The 18527-nt window shown below is 40.5% G+C and overlaps 1 protein-coding gene across 1 annotated transcript in view; it reads left to right on the top strand.

Annotated features, from left to right (window-relative positions):
- The window catches only part of LOC124285866 (DNA-directed RNA polymerase I subunit RPA1-like), a 69345-nt gene extending 64671 nt beyond the window's left edge, over nucleotides 1-4674 (top strand). The window contains exons 30-34 of the mRNA XM_046722145.1: nucleotides 960-1075; nucleotides 1570-1647; nucleotides 2234-2398; nucleotides 2930-3040; nucleotides 3437-4674. Coding sequence (XP_046578101.1) covers nucleotides 960-1075; nucleotides 1570-1647; nucleotides 2234-2398; nucleotides 2930-3040; nucleotides 3437-3730 — 764 coding nt within the window. The 3' untranslated portion in view covers nucleotides 3731-4674. The remainder of the gene's footprint in view (nucleotides 1-959; nucleotides 1076-1569; nucleotides 1648-2233; nucleotides 2399-2929; nucleotides 3041-3436) is intronic.
- Nucleotides 4675-18527: the final 13853 nt, after the last annotated feature.

The raw sequence follows: 18527 nt of genomic DNA, 5'->3' as shown, positions 1-18527 counted from the left end.
CCAGATTTCCCCAGAAAATGACCCTTGCTTTGTCAGCGCCATGCTCATGGACCCCACCAGTGGTAAACATCCGACACCTGCACGACTGCTTCTTGCCATGTTATAGTCACCATATGGCTGAAATACTGCCGATGTGATTTAAGATTTAACTCACTCACTCACTGAGCTGACATGCTGAACTGACAATGCTGTGATATGAATGAAGTACTGTTACATGGCAGCGTGTAACAAATTTAGGATCCATTTAGATGCATTTATGACCTGCATCACTAAATTTGGGTTTTCCTCCCACATTAAGCTGACAGGGTAAGATATATCTGGAATACCTTTCAGAGGCATCAAGCCTGACACATAGCAACATATGGTATGGATTTACAACTTCTTTATTATTCCCAACACAATGTGTCTGTGTCCTTTCATCAGGTGAAGGCTTGTGATGAATATGATCACAAGCAACATATATAGTGCATAGAGGAGGCCAGTGAGCTGGAATTAAAGAATGACATGTACAGAGTTCAAAGAGATTAAGTGCTATTTTTATGCAATACATTGGTACAGAGATTGGTAAATCCATACCATAGGTTGTTATGTTACCTTCCAACTTCTAAAGACCACTTCCTTGGTGTAGCGGTTAGAGCGCGTCTGCCCGGAGTGCGGAAGGGTGCGGGTTTGATCCCCGGCCGTGTCATACCAAAAGATGTTAAAATATGGTACTTGTTGGTCCCTGCCTGGCTCTCAGCATTAATGGGTACAAGGATTGGTCGGCTTGGAGTCAGTATAATGTGTCTGAGTGGGGTATTCATGCTTAACTGCGGCATGGTATCTCAGTGAGCTAGCACTATAAAACCAGCTTCAGTCTGGGCTCGTACAAGCAGCCTCACATACACACGCATGCACGTCGTCATATGAGAGAAACAATCTTAAGGCATGACTTAGATTCACTCATTTTGTTTTGACAGATCTGGATGGGAGTGAATCAGACAACAGCGAACCTGAAGATGAGGAATCTGATATCAGTCAAACTCATGACAGTCAAAACAAGAGCTCTGTTCAGTTTGCCAATCGAGTTCCTGTGGTAAGAAATTCAGACAGTATGTTGGAACTCATCAACTGTAACAGTGGTTGCTGTTCAACATCATCAACATGCTGGCTGTTGTGGTACTTGTTTCCGTGTGACATGGTTGTCCAAGTGGTAGAAGTTGGCACTTTTCTGGGTTAGAATTGATCTTCAGTAACCCTTGCTTGTCATAAGAGCTAACTAACGGGATTGGGTGGACAGACTTTGTTGACACATGTCATTGTTTTCCAATTGTGTAAATCGATGCTCATGATATCAGTCACTGGAATGTCTGGTCCAGATTACGTTATAACTGTTGTCATATAACTAGAACACTTCTTTGTTGCGTTAAACAACAAACAAACCAAACATTTCAGGATGGTGAGCAGAATTTATTAAATTTATACATTTTAAACTTACTCAGTCTTGTTGCTATCGTCCACTGCCTTTGCCTGGAACCATACCGTTTTTGTATGTTGCATGGTGTATTATTCCACCTCTATGCTTTGCAGGTGGATGTCGTGAACCAGTTCATCACTCAGTACACATTTGACAAGAAGAAGGGAAATTGGTGTGAAGTTGTGTACTCAGTAAGTTGTTTATATTCACTTGATAGATATCTAGATAGACACTTAACAGAGGAAGTTCTGCCTTAAATGGGTATAAAGATTTTGTTGTGTCCCACTTGTATAGAGATTGGTGTTGTAAAGAAATTGTAAATCCATACCATGCTTTGTTATGCTACCTTCCACATTCTAAATGCCCATCAAACATCTAAACATTCTTGCTCTCTCGCTCTCACTCTCTCTCACTCACTCACTCACTCACTCACTCACTCACTCACTCACTCACTCACTCACTCACTCACTCACTCACTCACTCACTCACTCACTCACTCACTCACTCACTCACTCACTCACTCTCACTCACTCACTCACTCACTCACTCACTCACTCACTCACTCACTCACTCACTCACTCACTCACTCACTCACTCACTCTTCCTTCAACTTCCTATTAACCAGGGCCCCATTCCACAAAGTGATCGTAGTGTTACAACCATCATCGGCCAATGTTAAAGAAAGGAAGTTATGCTCACCTTAGCACCATGATCGCTTTGTGGAATGGGGATTACATGTTTATGTTTTGACTTACCTGTATGGCTACTGTGTTCTAGTTTGATCTGTACAAGAGCAAGATTGACGTGCTGACAGTGATCCAGGCCAACTTGAAGAAATCCGTGGTCCATCAGGTGAAGGGTATCCGGCAGACGTTCCTAGTGGAGGAGAAGGGGGAACGCGGAATGGAGTGGCATCTCAAGACAGAGGGTGTCAACATCGAGGTAGGACCTTGGAGTAGTCAGGCTCACTGACACTAGAGCCTCTGTAGAGTTCATGCACAATGATACCTCAAAACTGAAGGGATCAACGTCACAATGAACATCTTAGCTCTGTAGCCTGATAGACGTTCTGCTAATCTATTATTTATGACTGCTTTGTAGATTGGAGATTGGAGATTATTTCCACTGATGCATCATCTGTCGGTGCAAGGTATAAAATTTTTCTAGTAGAGAATGGTGCTAAGTTTTCAGTATGAGATGTTTATATAAGGTTTACAGTGTGGTCTGGTGCCTCTTGATGTCTGCTAATTTTAACAAGCTGTGGAATGTAAAATTCATTGTGCTTGAAAATTCTGCTTTATGTTTAGAATGAGATGTCTGTAAGGTTTAAAATGGCGGCTGGAGCCCCTCTCCCCTCTTACACCTTTAACATAATCCCAGGTGGAAACATCATCACTCACATCTATCAGGACATGACCATTTATGTTGCGTTAGTCTGATGTTGATATGATCTTATTTGATGCTACTCTCCAGGAGATGTACAACTACTCTCACATCCTCGACATCAACAGACTCTACACCAACAGCGTCTTCGCCTTCGCTGCTGTGTATGGAGTGGAGGCCGCTTCTAGAGTGCTGCTTAAGGTAGGAGAGTGACCTCAGCGGTAGTATATTGTGTGTGTGGAGGTATCTGCTGGTTTAGCATTGTCATGAAAGTGAACCAGGTATTTTTGTGATCTTACGTTCTTGATGTTGAGCAAGGCTTTAATGGCACTGTATTCAGATCGTATGAAGACCTGCCAGTTACTTGCAATGTTGTTAAGTGGGATACTACAAACCATAAAATTAACAGGCCACTGTCATGTAGCCCAAAATTTGGATCTTGTAACATTCATAGTTTAGATTTAGGTTGTGTAACCACCATTGCTGATAACAGAGCCATTTGGTTTGACATCAGAAGCAAAAGACCTCTAAAATTAGAGTGTGATCATCATTCTTTGTTGAAATGCTTTCTCTTGCACTTTTATTTTGTGTCTCCAGGAAATATCTTCTGTGTTTGGTGGCTACGGCATCAACGTTGACTACCACCACCTCTCCCTCCTCACCGACTACATGACTTTCGAGGGTGTCTACAAAGGCATGAACAGGGGTGCCATCAACAACAACATAGCTCCCTTCCAGAAGATGACGTTTGAGACGTGCATGAAGTTCCTAGTGGATGCCAGCATCAACGGCAATCTCGACAATCTGCGGTCCCCATCGTCACGCATCGTGGCTGGACAGGTTGTGCAGTGTGGGACAGGATCCTTTGATATACTACAGTCTTTGGTGTAGATCCATCAGACATTCTTGGTTAGAATTGGATTCTTGCAACAACTTCTTGTCATAGGAGACAACTAATGGATGGTGGGCAGACTCAGTGATTTGGTTTTGCAGCATTGCAGCATTTATAGTCCTCTGTGATAGAGCTGGAATATGGCTGACTTCATTCTCTTCCCACAGAGGTTACTTGTCATATGTTCCTGCGAACCTCTGTTCTGATACGACCCTTTCATGGTGCTCGTGTTCAGGATTGGTTGCAATCACATTTAGTTAAGCAATCAGTGACCTTGTTTACAAAAGTGATCATTCGCAAGGCCTCGGTAATTTCCTTATGCTTTGGGAAAACTAGAACCTCTTCCCATGTGCGATGCGCAAACGTTTCTTCTAGACAGAACTCAGTCATGTAATGGCGGGTCAATGGCGTCTCAATGGACAATGGACATGCTAGCCATTAAATGTCTTGTGTGTCACATCAACACAAGTCCCCAGCAGAGGAGGGATATTTGTGGCCCCATATTTGTTTGCATTAGTCAAGTTGGATCTAAGTCGATGTTCTGATTGGATAGAAAGAAGGGAGATTATTCGTGTTGTGATTTTTGCTGCTAGGGTATTTTAAGAGAACCGGGAAATATGGCCGTATTAGAACAGAGGTTCGTAGGAAGATATGACAAGTAACCCCTGTGGGAAGAGAATGTGCTGACTTCAGTGTTCAGCAATATTTGGTGGCTATCTCAATTTGCCATGGGGAGGTGGAGAGATTGAGTCGACATAAAGGCATATTCATACAGATGCTGGTACTTTATGAACTTTATGGACTTGCAACAAAGTTTGTACATTCTTGTGTGTACAGTTGATGGTAAAAAGGGAACATGTTTTGTTCTTTATGTAATGTACAGTGCTATGAAGAAAATATATAAAGAGAAACGTGATGCTAAAATGTCACATATTAATATTGATCTGTTTGTGTGATTTATTGATTTTAGCTCATTTTTGACTGGTACCTTTGGTTTGGTACTAATAGTCAGTAAGTTAGTGGGTCATTGTTGGTGCCCTCTGGGCTTTCAGAGTGTAAGGGTTGCCTCCCTTAGCTGTACCAGGATTTGCTGGTGTTGGGTTTGAATCCCAGATATCTTTTTGATTGTATGGATGAAGAACTTCTTTATTGCAGTGGGAGCAGTTAGAACCTACACCGAAACGTCGCTCTCACTACGCTAAAGAAGTTGTTCATCCGTATATTGTTATCCATCCTTACTGCTCCAACTTCAAAATGCCTCTCAAAGAGGTTTTATATTGTGAGCAAAATATGTGTTTCTGGATTGCATCAAAATGGTGAAACTAAGACCTGCATCACTTCAGATTCCATCTGACTTTGAGCTGACGGTACAACACAAGTGACAAAACCGACACAACTGACACAGCTGCCAGACAGTTCAACACGGAGATAAGCACCAGGGATTAATATAGTGCTTGATTTGCGTGACATGACATGTTAAATATTGAAATCGCATGCATAAATATTTTCAACATGCCCTGGCAACATAACAAAATTTTTAAAATGGACATTTTGAATGCCATTGCGCATAATAGGAAATCCATATTTTTACGACAGCATAGTTTGTAGGTTAGCTAATGGTACCAGGACAAATGAAGCTGAACTATTCTGTAGTCTTGATAGGGCTCAGGAAATCCAGATCCGAGTTTATGGGTTTACATGATGTTTACTGACTTATTAAACAAACTGAAATGACACAACTGTTGTGATGTTTTAAGTCTGGATTATCGAAAGCTGTGGGCGGTTATTTTAACAAAGCACACCTAAATTATCTGTCTGTTGCATAATAAAAAATGCATATCTGTCCCTGTGAATGCTTACTCGCTGTTTATAGTTAGCTTTCTAGCAGATTTTCTAGACTATCAAATCCAGTGATTTAAATCCACTCATCCAGGAAACATTACAGACTGACAGACCCATGCAAACCTACTCACCTACCCAAGATAAGTTAACACCATAGAGACTTTTCTGGGTTTCATCTTCTTTTTATTGTTTGGTACAACGTTTCAGGGCTGGTTCTGGCCCCATCATCAGGTAGAACTAAAATACAGTAACTTAGATGAAACCCAGAAAAGTCTCTATGTTCATCAAATAGCATCTTCTAAAATGCCAATCAAACAAGAGATACCAGTCATGCCTACTGAAATTCACTCACTCATCCAGGAAAGTTATCATCAGGCCCACACATAAAAAAAATGTTACTGGTCAACACACTGTCTTGCACCTACTAACCCATCCAAGAGAAATTACTGACTGATCCACCCATCTACACATCCAAGAAAAGTTACTGACTGATCCACCCATCTACTCATCCAAGAGAAGTTACTGACTGATCCATCAATCTACTCATCCAAGAAAAGTTACTGACTGATCCACCCATCTACTCATCCAAGAGAAGTTACTGACTGATCCATCAATCTACTCATCCAAGAGAAGTTACTGACTGATCCACCCATCTACTCATCCAAGAAAAGTTACTGACTGATCCACCCATCTACTCATTCAAGAGAAGTTACTGACTGATCCACCCATCTACTCATTCAAGACAAGTTACGGCCTGATCCACCCATCTACTCATCCAAGAAAAGTTACAGCCTGATCCATCAATCTACTCATCCAAGAAAAGTTGCTGACTGATCCACCCATCTACTCATCCAAGAAAAGTTGCTGACTGATCCATCCATCTACTCATTCAAGAAAAGTTACTGACTGATCCACCCATCTCATCCAAGAAAAGTTACTGACTGATCCACCCATCTACTCATTCAAGAGAAGTTACGGCCTGATCCACCCATCTCATCCAAGAAAAGTTACAGCCTGATCCATCCATCTACTCATCCAAGAGAAGTTACTGACTGATCCACCCATCTACTCATCCAAGAAAAGTTGCTGACTGATCCATCCATCTTCTCATTCAAGAGAAGTCTCGGCCTGATCCACCCATCTACTCATCCAAGAAAAGTTGCTAACTGATCCATCCATCTACTCATCCAAGAGAAGTTACTGACTGATCCACCCTCTACTCATCCAAGAAAAGTTGCTGACTGATCCATCCATCTACTCATTCAAGAGAAGTTACTGACTGATCCATCAATCTACTCATCCAAGAGAAGTTACTGACTGATCCACCGATCTACTCATCCAAGAAAAGTTGCTGACTGATCCATCCATCTACTCATTCAAGAGAAGTTACGGCCTGATCCACCCATCTACTCATCCAAGAAAAGTTGCTGACTGATCCACCCATCTATTCATCCAGGAGAAGTTACTGACTGATCCATCCACCTACTCATCCAAGAGAAGTTACTGACTGATCCATCCACCTACTCATCCAAGAGCGGTTACTGACTGATCCACCCATCTATTCATCCAGGGGAAGTTACTGACTGATCCATCCACTTACTCATCCAAGAGAAGTTACTGACTGATCCATCAATCTACTCATCCAGGAGAAGTTGCTGACTGATCCATCCACCTACTCATCCAAGAGAAGTTACTGACTGATCCATCCACCTACTCATCCAGGAGAAGTTACTGACTGATCCATCCACCTACTCATCCAAGAGAAGTTACTGACTGATCCATCCATCTACTCATTCAAGAGAAGTTACTGACTGATCCAACTACCTACTCATCCAAGAGAAGTTACTGACTGATCCATCCACCTACTCATCCAGGAGAAGTTACTGACTGATCCATCCACCTACTCATCCAAGAGAAGTTACTGACTGATCCACCCATCTACTCATCCAGGAGAAGTTACTGACTGATCCACTCATCTATTCATCCAGGAGAACTTACTGACTGATCCATCCATCTACTCATTCAAGAGAAGTTACTGACTGATCCATCCATCTACTCATCCAGGAGAAGTTACTGACTGATCCATCCAACTACTCATTCAAGAGAAGTTACTGACTGATCCACCCTTCTACTCATCCAGAAAAAGTTAGTGACTGATCCACCCATCTACTCATCCAGGAGAAGTTACTGACTGATCCATCCATCTACTCATCCAGGAGAAGTTACTGACTGATCCATCCACCTACTCATCCAAGAGAAGTTACTGACTGATCCATCCATCTACTCATCCAAGAGAAGTTACTGACTGATCCACCCATCTACTCATCCAGGAGAAGTTACTGACTGATCCACCCATCTATTCATCCAGGAGAAGTTACTAACTGATCCATCCACCTACTCATCCAAGAGAAGTTACTGACTGATCCACCCATCTACTCATCCAGGAGAAGTTACAGACTGATCCACCCATCTACTCATCCAGGAGAAGTTACTGACTGATCCATCCATCTACTCATCCAAGAGAAGTTACCAACACACCCATCAACAGTTATGCATCATGCAGACATCCACTCAAATTTGTTTGCCCTCTCACTGGCATAAACTGAGGACCAGTTGCCTCCCTTGTCTGTTTATTTCCCCAATGATGTTGCCACAGACAACCATACAACCAATGCGCTTGTCAAAAGTTGGGTGAGATATTTGTTTGATGTCACTCACTCACTCACTCACACTCGTATGTAAATCCCCCACTGATGTCCCAGTTCACAGATAGCCATGCACCAATACACTTGTTTACTGCAGTGTATAATTCTTGTCAGTCATCCGTCAATATTCTGCTGCCCCAGGCTGCTGTTGGAGCAGTGATTTATCTGCACTAGGTGTCATCTGGTGACTTAGTGCTTGATAACAACAACTTGGCAAGGTAACTCAGTCCAGCAGCTGTGTTTGGTGGCCTTCTAACATTTAAACATAACTGCAGGATAAGTTTCCTTCCTACACTTGAATGCACATAAATACTTTTATGGACTTCTCATTCTCCTTGTTATGTTCCAAAACAATATTTACACGTTCGATCTCCATGTAGGGGGCGAATTGGAGATTACTTATAAACACATTGACACGTTACGATATTTTATGCCCCTCATGTTATGTTTCAAAACAATACACATTCGATCTTGGTGATGTAAACATGTTTACCATGTACAAAGTCCCCAATTAAAGTCAGGTAAAAATAGGTCTTTTGAAAAATCTAGTGTTTACAAATTCCCTTACTCTTCCCTTACCCTTAATGTGTATGAAGCCAATTTGTACTCCCATGCTGTTATACTCTAGGCACTAAATTACATGGTTTGGCTGTCAATATTCTGTGAAAAACTCAAACCGTGAATTGATTATTTGGACACAGATTTTGAGAAATTATACTCTGACCTGTCGGTCCAGCTTTTAATTGAGAAGCTGTCTGTAATTTGGATGTTTTTTTTTCATGTCCGAGGCAACATACTGTCTGCGTATGTCTCATAAACGCCCCATACAGGGGACTTGTTGATATCCCTGGCTATATATACGTCTCAGTATTTGCTAAGGATCATATTTACCGTCAAACAAATAAAGATTGAAATATCCTAATACTCAATGAATGGGTAACATCTGTAGGGCCTCCGTCTCGTGTTGAACCAAGCCATGCAGTCTGCTTGAATATGCATGAAGTACTTGAATGGCTGACAGACAGAATCGTAACACATTTCTGTAAGAGAGCACAACTCTACTGATACTGAGAAATGCCCTTATGTCCCCTTTGAATCAAAGACGTCGTTGATGACATCTTTGGTGATCAAGGGGACACCAGACGTTGTTGTGCGTAACCCAGTGAGATGCAGGTTGCTGAGCGCGTATCTCCAGCAGGAAGGTATCGTCACTTGTGGAACAACAGTGTCGTTAACGTTTAAAATCAGTGCGTAGTTGTCTTTGCGAGTCAGGGTCCCGATCCACAAAGCGTTCGCAACGTTACGACCTGTCGTAACTCTATAGTTTATCACAGGCTTACGAATGTCGTAGCGCTACGAACGTTTTGTGGATCGGGACCCAGGTCTCCGTTGAAGGAGTCACGCTTTGGCATCCCTATTACCTGATGTCATGCGTAGGCACGTTTGGATATCATCTGTTGACCATGCCAGTTGGACAGACCAGGTCTGGGCATCAGTACTCACTGATTGTCATGCGCGAGAAGAAAGATTTAAGGTTTCAAACTAGCCAAACGTGACCTCCGTGGAAGGGGTTTGCTCATGATTTGGGGTGGGATAGCTTGTGAATGTGTGCCTCCTGATGTACTCGAGCCGGACTTCATAATCAAGGGACTATATGGAACCTCATGGAACCAAGGTCGTGGCCAACGTGGCACAGGAGAGAATTGTTCGCACTGAGTGGCTAGCTGGGTCACCCTGTGGAATTAGCTGCTCGATCACCCTCACACGACGCCCCGTCCGTCCTTCAACTCTATAGGAACTTGGCAATGCTCTTGCTGAAGAGTTGAACCATCTCTTGGCAACTACTTATTTGGAGCATGAGAACACAGTGAGAGGATGTGATCGCATTTGGATCACACACGCATGGCTGTCCCTTCAGTGTGAAGCGTCTTAGCCATTACAGAGGGTGTGGATTTGCTTCGTGTTATTTTTGACTTTTTATGTAGATCAGATACTCTCAATTCTGATTGGTGATCTGATTGTTGGTCACATGTTTGTTGGCCTTGTATGACGGATGGAAACTGACCCTTTTGTCCATTAAACATGTCTCCAAGCATGATTGGTTTTGAGCATTTCAGCAGATACATTTGAAAAAAAATGACCTATTGCCATGTAAGGCTGTGATCCTTAGCAAACTTTGAGTAGTATATATGAACACTGCTGTTTTCCAATTTGTACACCGACTCACCTCATCTCGCTGGTCATCGCGACCGCCATAGTGAGAAATCTATATTACAACACTAACTGGATCGCGTACTTTCACTATTTCGCGTGACTATTAATTTTTCAACAAATTGTGGCACATCAGTTTCGACACTTATAAAAGCTACAGTGTATCAAATGTAATGTCTGATTTCTATTCACAATTCGAACCATACAGGCTGTTGTTATTGATTAATCTTACATTTCATAAACATTTTAACTTCTGATTGGTTTAGGTATGGGCGGTTATGTGAAGTATACTGAGAAATGCCCTTATGTCCCCTTTGAATCATAGACGTCGTTGATGACATTTTTGGTGATCAAGGGGACACCAGACGTAGTGCGTAAACCAGTGAGATGCAGGTTGCTGACCGCGTATCTCCAGCAGGAAGGCATCGTCACTTGTGGAACAACAGTGTCGTTAACGTTTAAAATCAGTAATGTCTGATTTCTATTCACAATACGAACCATACAGGCTGTTGTTATTGATTAATCTTACATTTCATAAACATTTTGACTTCTGATTGATTTAGGTATGGGTGGCTATGTGCCTTGTAGCCCGCTCACAATACAAATTTCATGTAGCCTTAAAAACGAAACGAAACACATCGTAAGTAATGTGCTTCTCTCGCATAATAAACGATGTATATTGGAATAGACAGATAAAGAGAAGTATAGTTTACAACCACGTTGCTTTAGCCTGTGAAGATCCGGTTTAGAACTGATCTTCAGCAACTTGTGCTTTTCGTGGGACCCGGAATCGACAAACGGAAACGGGTGGTCAGGCTCTCTGACTTGGTTAATGCAGGGCATCATATTCCAATTGTGCAGATCGATGCTCATGTCACTGGGTTGTCTAGTCCAGAATCGATTTATTACGTCATATAGTTTGAACATTGCTGAGTGCAGCGTTAAGCTGTAACAAACACACAGAAAAAGGGTTCGTCCTCAAAATTAGTCAAGGTCATTCCACAACATCTGCCGTAAGTGTTTTTTAGTTTCTGTGTGATGTTCCACTTTCTGTGTATGTATAATATACCAGCAAGTCAGATCATGGTTTACCCGTGAAGGTCCGGGTTAGAATATTGATCTTCAGTAACCCATGCTTGTCCTAAGAGGCGACTAACGAGATCGGATGGTCAGGCTCGCTGACTTGGTTGACACATGTCATCGGTTCCCTTGTGCAGATCGATGCTCATGCTGTTGATCACTGGATTGTCTTGTCTTATTTAGAGACAGCTGCCATATAGCTGGAATATTGCTGAATGCGGCGTAAAACTAACTCACTCACTGACTCAGATCATGATTAAACTGTTGAACCATAATATTCTGTTTGAATAAATGACTAAGTCTGAGAATATTTTACAAAGTCTCTTAGGATTTGAAAGCGTCCAAATGTTTGGAGCTGAGTGAGTGAGTTAGATTTAAGACCACTTTGTAAGTCTGTTCCAGTTATATCAGGTCGTGTCAGCTTTATTTGAGAGAAAAGTCTAAGTGATGCGGTGATTTCTGTCGTGCCATGGGACGCGGATATGTACAACGAATAGCAGCGCCATAGAAAACATGGCCACCGGTGTCCACCAGGAGAACTAGTAGAAAAAACGTGATGATGATGTTGAAAGGCCTCATGTCCAGAGGATCAGAAGTGGATGTCTGGAAACACAGATTTGTCATATGATGACCACCTTGAAATACACCCCGACAGATGTGGTCACCTGGAAACACATCTTGACAGATGTAGTCACCAGGAAACACGTCTTGACAGATGTGGTCACCTGGAAACACGTCTTGACAGATGTGGTCACCTGGAAACACGTCTTGACAAATGTGGTCACCAGGAAACACATCTTGACAGATGTGATCACCTGGAAACACGTCTTGACAGAGGTGGTCACCTGGAAACACGTCTTGACAGATGTAATAACCAGGAAACACGTCTTGACAGATGTGGTCACCTGGAAACACACCTTGACAGATGTGGTCACCTGGAAACACACCTTGACAGATGTGGACACCTGGAAACACGTCTTGACAGCTGTGGTCACCTGTAAACACGTCTTGACAGATGTGGTCACCTGGAAACACATCTTGACAGATGTGGTCACCTGGAAACACGTCTTGACAGATGTGATCACCTGGAAACACATCTTGACAGATGTGATCACCTGGAAACACGTCTTGACAGATGTGGTCACCTGGAAACACGTCTGACAGATGTGGTCACCTGGAAACACGTCTTGACAGATGTGGTCACCAGGAAACACGCCTTGACAGATGTGATCACCAGGAAACTCGTCTTGACAGATGTAGTCACCAGGAAACACATCTTGACAGATGTGGTCACCTGGAAACATGTCTTGACAGATGTAATCAACAGGAAACACATCTTCACAGATGTGATCACCTGGAAACACGTCTTGACAGATGTGGTCACCTGGAAACACATCTTGACAGATGCAGTCACCAGGAAACACGCCTTGACAGATGTGATCACCTGGAAACACGTCTTGACAGATGTGGTCACCTGGAAACACATCTTGACAGATGTGATTACTTGGAAACACGTCTTGACAGATGTAGTCACCAGGAAACACGTCTTGACAGAGGTAGTCACCTGGAAACACATCTTGACAGATGTGGTCACCTGGAAACACGTCTTGACAGATGTGATCACCTGGAAACACGTCTTGACAGATGTAGTCACCAGGAAACACGTCTTGACAGATGTAGTCACCAGGAAACTCACTCTGACAGAGGTAGTCACCAGTAAACACCCCCGGACAGAGGTGGTCATTAGGAAATATACCATGACAGAAACACATCCTTACAGAGATACATTTGCCTTATTCAATAAATAGCAAAACTCACATGGAAATACAATTTACTATTATCATAACATTAACTGTGGCAGATGTTGACTTTTATATCACACAGTGACAGCTGTACTGCTCAGAATCAATTCCTTGCCTATGAAACATTGCCAGATGAGTTGATAATTTAATGCATTGAAGTATCCAATGAACAAATACTAGAAGTTTAAAAATATCAAACGTGTTAATGTAAGGCGCTATAAGCAAAATACTCTGAAGTATCAAGTGGCGGTGGGGTAGCCTAGTAGTTAAAGTGTTTTCTCGTCACGCCGAAGATCCGGGTTCTATTCCCCACATGGGTACAATGTGTGAAGGCCATTTCTGTTGTCCCTGCCGCGATATTGCTGGAATATTGCTACAAGTGCATGAAACGTAACTCACTCATTCTAAAGTATCAGAAACCAACTCACAAGAAGAAGTACGTATTATATTAAGGCCACGCACGTCACGAACAATAACGTCAAATAAAGTTAACCTTCTTGCTCTTTTTAATAGTGAGTGAGGGAGTGAGTTAGTTTAGTTTAACGCCGCTTTTAGCAATATTCCAGCGACACCAGAAATGGGCTTCACACATTGAACCCATGTGGGGAATCGAACCCGGGTCTTCGGCGTGACGAGCGAACGCTTTAACCACTAGGCTACCCCTCCGCCCCACTCTTTTTAATAACACAAACTAACTACATTGAATTCATTAAGTGGTCCCCACATGGGCACAATGTGTGAAGCCCATTTCTGGTGTCCCCCGCCGTGATGTTGCTGGAATACTGCTAAAAGCGGCGTAAAACCAAACTCAGTCAGTCAGTCATTAAGTAGTCTGCTGTCGCAGGATTCGCCTTTAAAAGGTTCTACCAAGCTGGTTATCATATTGGTTTACCCAAAGCAGTTATGCAACAACTAACTGGAACAAGCCTGTGGCCATTCCTTTCACCACTTTACTTAATTGTTAGTTCACTAAAATGTGAAGTGAGCAGCATTTATTATGAATCTTCCTATACTTGTATTCTCAGGACTGCAAACTTGATATTCTTCATGCTTGCAAGACACATTTTTGAACTTTTTCATTTTATAACAGTTTTATACTAAACTGGGAAACAGAACTGTGAAAACAAACAAAACAATTGATTGATCGTAAAGTATTTATTTCCTTTTATAAAATCATTTTATTAATACATATTACCACACTCAATATTCTGTAACCGTTTAAGCCACTATCGGGTAAGATTGTTTTATTGCCAAAGTAAGAAATGAAAGAAATCGTAGTGTTACATGTTCATGATGTTATAGATAATATTATTACCTGGAGCTATGGTTATTCTAAGAGATTGTGGCCATAAAACCAGACAATCTATCCAACGTGTCTGTGGTAACTGTTAAAATTATCTGCCTCACTAATTATGGATACAGATTGTGAAGATCTGGCCCAGATTTCTCGAAACAAACTTAAGTCTGAGTTAAGCAGGAAAATGCATTTCCCAGAATAACTTGAACTCGATACTAAACTCAAACATAGTAAACAATTTGAGATTGGTGGATAGATTACTTAAGTTCTTTGGGCTTTTTATTTTAAAAATGCACTTGAGTTAAAAATTCAGCTGTTTCAAATTGTCAAACTCAGTTTGAAATTTAAAACTTAAGTTTATTTCGAGAAATCAGAGCCTGACCTCAGTTGGAACGATGCCATATATAACTAAAAAAGTCTTACATATCTTGTCATTTGCATTCATAAACACAAATGGTTTATCTATATCTTTTTGCATTCCGCTCTAGGGCCCAAATAAACACGACACATATTATTTACAGTTTTTCGTCTGGTATGATGAGCAACTGTTAAAGTTTCCACAGTCACATTACTGAGAATGAAATAATTATTTAGCTTCTTGAAACTAAGTTTATTCCAAGTTGATATTACCTCTACCAAGTTCTCACAAAACACAAAAGCAGTATCTAACAACGCTAAGGCTGAGTGATAACAAAGAATGATAACAAAGCCAAATTCCCACAAGCAGGATGTTACAAACCTCTCATAGGAAAAGGCGAATCCAAGACTATGATTCTTGGAAAAAATAAGTTTTGCCCCCAAGCAGCGATATACTTATCACAAATGGCTGGTGGTGGTTGATCGTTTTCAAAACCTTAAGTCTTCCATATACTATTCACACTTTGCTAAGGATCAAATCATGGATTCAATAGAAACCTATGATGTGGGGTCAAATTTGGATTAAATATCTAAGCTTATTGTAAGCATGGATCCTAGGTTTCTGTATGTCACTGCATCTTGTGGATCCCATACCTGCTACTGACAGGTGTTGTGTACTTGTCAGTGACTCGTTCCATCATTAGCAAAATGGTTGATTGGTGCCATGAAAACCATTTTTATGGTTACTCATGTATCAAGTGCATAAGGTTAGATTAAAGTGACTATTTGCCTAAAGATGGGTTACCGTATCATTATTTATCCAGTTTTAAATGGATACAATTTCAAATTATAAATCTGCGTTTTAGTAAAGTTACGAATTTTTGTGATCCTTAGCAAACTGTGAGTAGTATATTATACAGCACTGCCCCTCTTTTGAGCCTCTTTTAACACCGGTTGTCATGAGATCTGTCGAATATGTATACATTTAAACCACAATTTACAGCATTGCACAGTGCCAGTATATATAAATAATGGTTGACATTACAATTCACTTGTTAACATACCATACCAGGGATGCAATGAATGAAAATATTCAGAGAAAAATGTATATATATTCAAAATTCGTACCCTATGTACATGTGAAACAAATAACCCAATTATTTACATATAACATGATCAGTGTAATTCTTTGTCGAAGTGTTATGTTAGCAAATATCGGCCTGTGTCGACGCTCCTTCTTTGGTTATTTCATTACTTTATAACCAGATGACTGCTAAATAAATGACATCAAAGCATTTTGACTGCTTCGGTATATGTTTTGCAAGACTCAGAGACACCAGAAAGGTTAACTGCAGTTTTGATTTATTGGAACCTTACAGAACGTACAGGTACATTTATTGATAACACCTGTATAGTTTTCGGTTTAAATACAAACTATTTGTGGCTTACATTCTTTTTTTCTTCAAAGTAGTTACTTTGTTGGTAGGAGTATCGTCAGACAATGAACAAGGCTTCTTGCATTTTTGGACTCAATATTTTGAAGAATACTTTTTGTTTAACTGTCACAAAGACTTCAAAACGATAATAAATTTGATTAAAAGAGGCATAATCTTCTGAACCTTTACACTTTATTTACATGAAAAAAATTCAGTCGCGTTGTAGAAGGAATATATAAAATTTCATGCATAAATCGGTTCCAAACTACCATGAGAATGTCGAGTTACCTTTTCGTTGTTCATTGATCGATATTCATTTATAATGAGTATGATGCGTGGATATCACGAGGAGTATGATATAATGGTATCATTATGAGAATGATATAAAGGGGAATGCGACACATGGAAGGTTCATGGGTATGATATATGGATATGATAAGAGTTTGATGCATAAATATGATAAGGAGTATGATATAAGGATATAATAAAATGTGATGCATAAATGTGATAAGGAGTATGATATAAGGATATAATAAATGTGATGCAAAAAAATGATAAGGAGTAGGATGTGTGGACATGAACATATTTTGATGCTTTAATATGATAAGGAGTATCATCTATAGATATGATAAAAGTTTGATGCACAACTATCATAAGGAGCAGGATATATCGATATGATGAGGAACTATGACATACGGACGATTTATGATCTATGAAGCGGAATATGACCCATGGACATCATCAGGAGTATGCCACACAGATACGATGATGAAGACATTGCATTAATGTGAAATGCTAAATGCACACGAAGAAGAATATGATATATGGATATGATGAGAAGCATGGTACATGAATAGTATGCTGATTAATCGGAGATGAGATATAAAGGATGTTTCCGAACGTTAGGGTAAATCAACGTACATTTCCTTCACAAAGAGAAATACAACACCTTGTTTACATCTAGTTGTACAGGCAAGAATAGGGACACATATATCTTACACTTTCATTTGTATACATAACAAAATGTATCACAGAACATTAAGGAAACTAAAACACCCAAAATATCAATCTTGAAATGCAAACACAAGTTGGAAAAGGATATTTGTTTTCGAAGGCATTATAACAATTACACCTTTTTGGATATGCATTACAGACGGGTAATCATTCAGAGGTCCACCCAAAATTAAGGGAATGTTGATGGTAGTGGGAATGCAAATCTTGAGGAACGGGGTTTACTGAAGTGTGTCGACTGTGTGATAAAAGCATAACGTGGCTAACAATGACCTTGACACTTAGATTTCGTTTCATATATCAAGAAGAACTTCTCATGCATGACGACATTCTAATGCATACACAGATAGACATAGGCCGGACATTATGTACACATGAAAAACATCCACTTTATTATTTCAACATGTCCTGACAGACCCAACATGTCTGTAATTATATAAATTTATAATATTTTGATTTACGTCTTGGCTAGGTCCGACCCCTGGCAACAGATGGTACCCTGTTTCAACAACGGTATCGCAAAGGAAGCAAATGCTTGTTTTGTTGTTTAAAGCAGCACTCAGGAATATTCCAGCTATATGGTGATGGATGCAAATGAGTATTGTCAAAAAACGAAGGGAAAAACATTTCATGTTTCATTGAAAGAAAAAGAGCATTGGCATCACAAAACCTAACTGTGATAATCGATTTCATTTTGTGATTTCAGTATTTGTATGTTAATTTTGTCGTCAGAAAATGAATATGAACTGAGGAACATAAGATGGTATACCGAGTTTGTTCTTATTTAATTGACAATTGAGAGAACTGTTGTTAAATTGGCTGATGTCGATGTAACAGTCCCTCTCTTCAAGAAAATATATCAATTTCCAACCACATGGCTCCTACAATTCTTGAAAATGAAAATTTGTGCCTAAGACTGCAAATGTATTGATTTTTAACGAGTTGTGTAACGGTTGTTTACAATCTTCAGTTGTGTAATCTGTGATTTTTTTTTTTTTAAAGTTATAAATGAATGCATATCTTAAAAACATGTAGAACTAGTCTTTGAGAGCTGA

The sequence above is a fragment of the Haliotis rubra genome, unplaced genomic scaffold (assembly GCF_003918875.1).
Source record: "Haliotis rubra isolate DU_JTF1 unplaced genomic scaffold, ASM391887v1 Scf37, whole genome shotgun sequence".
In the NCBI taxonomy this organism is placed as follows: Eukaryota; Metazoa; Mollusca; class Gastropoda; order Lepetellida; family Haliotidae; genus Haliotis; species Haliotis rubra.
Note: the sequence above shows the minus strand (reverse complement) of the source record. Positions and strands in the feature narration are given on the sequence as shown.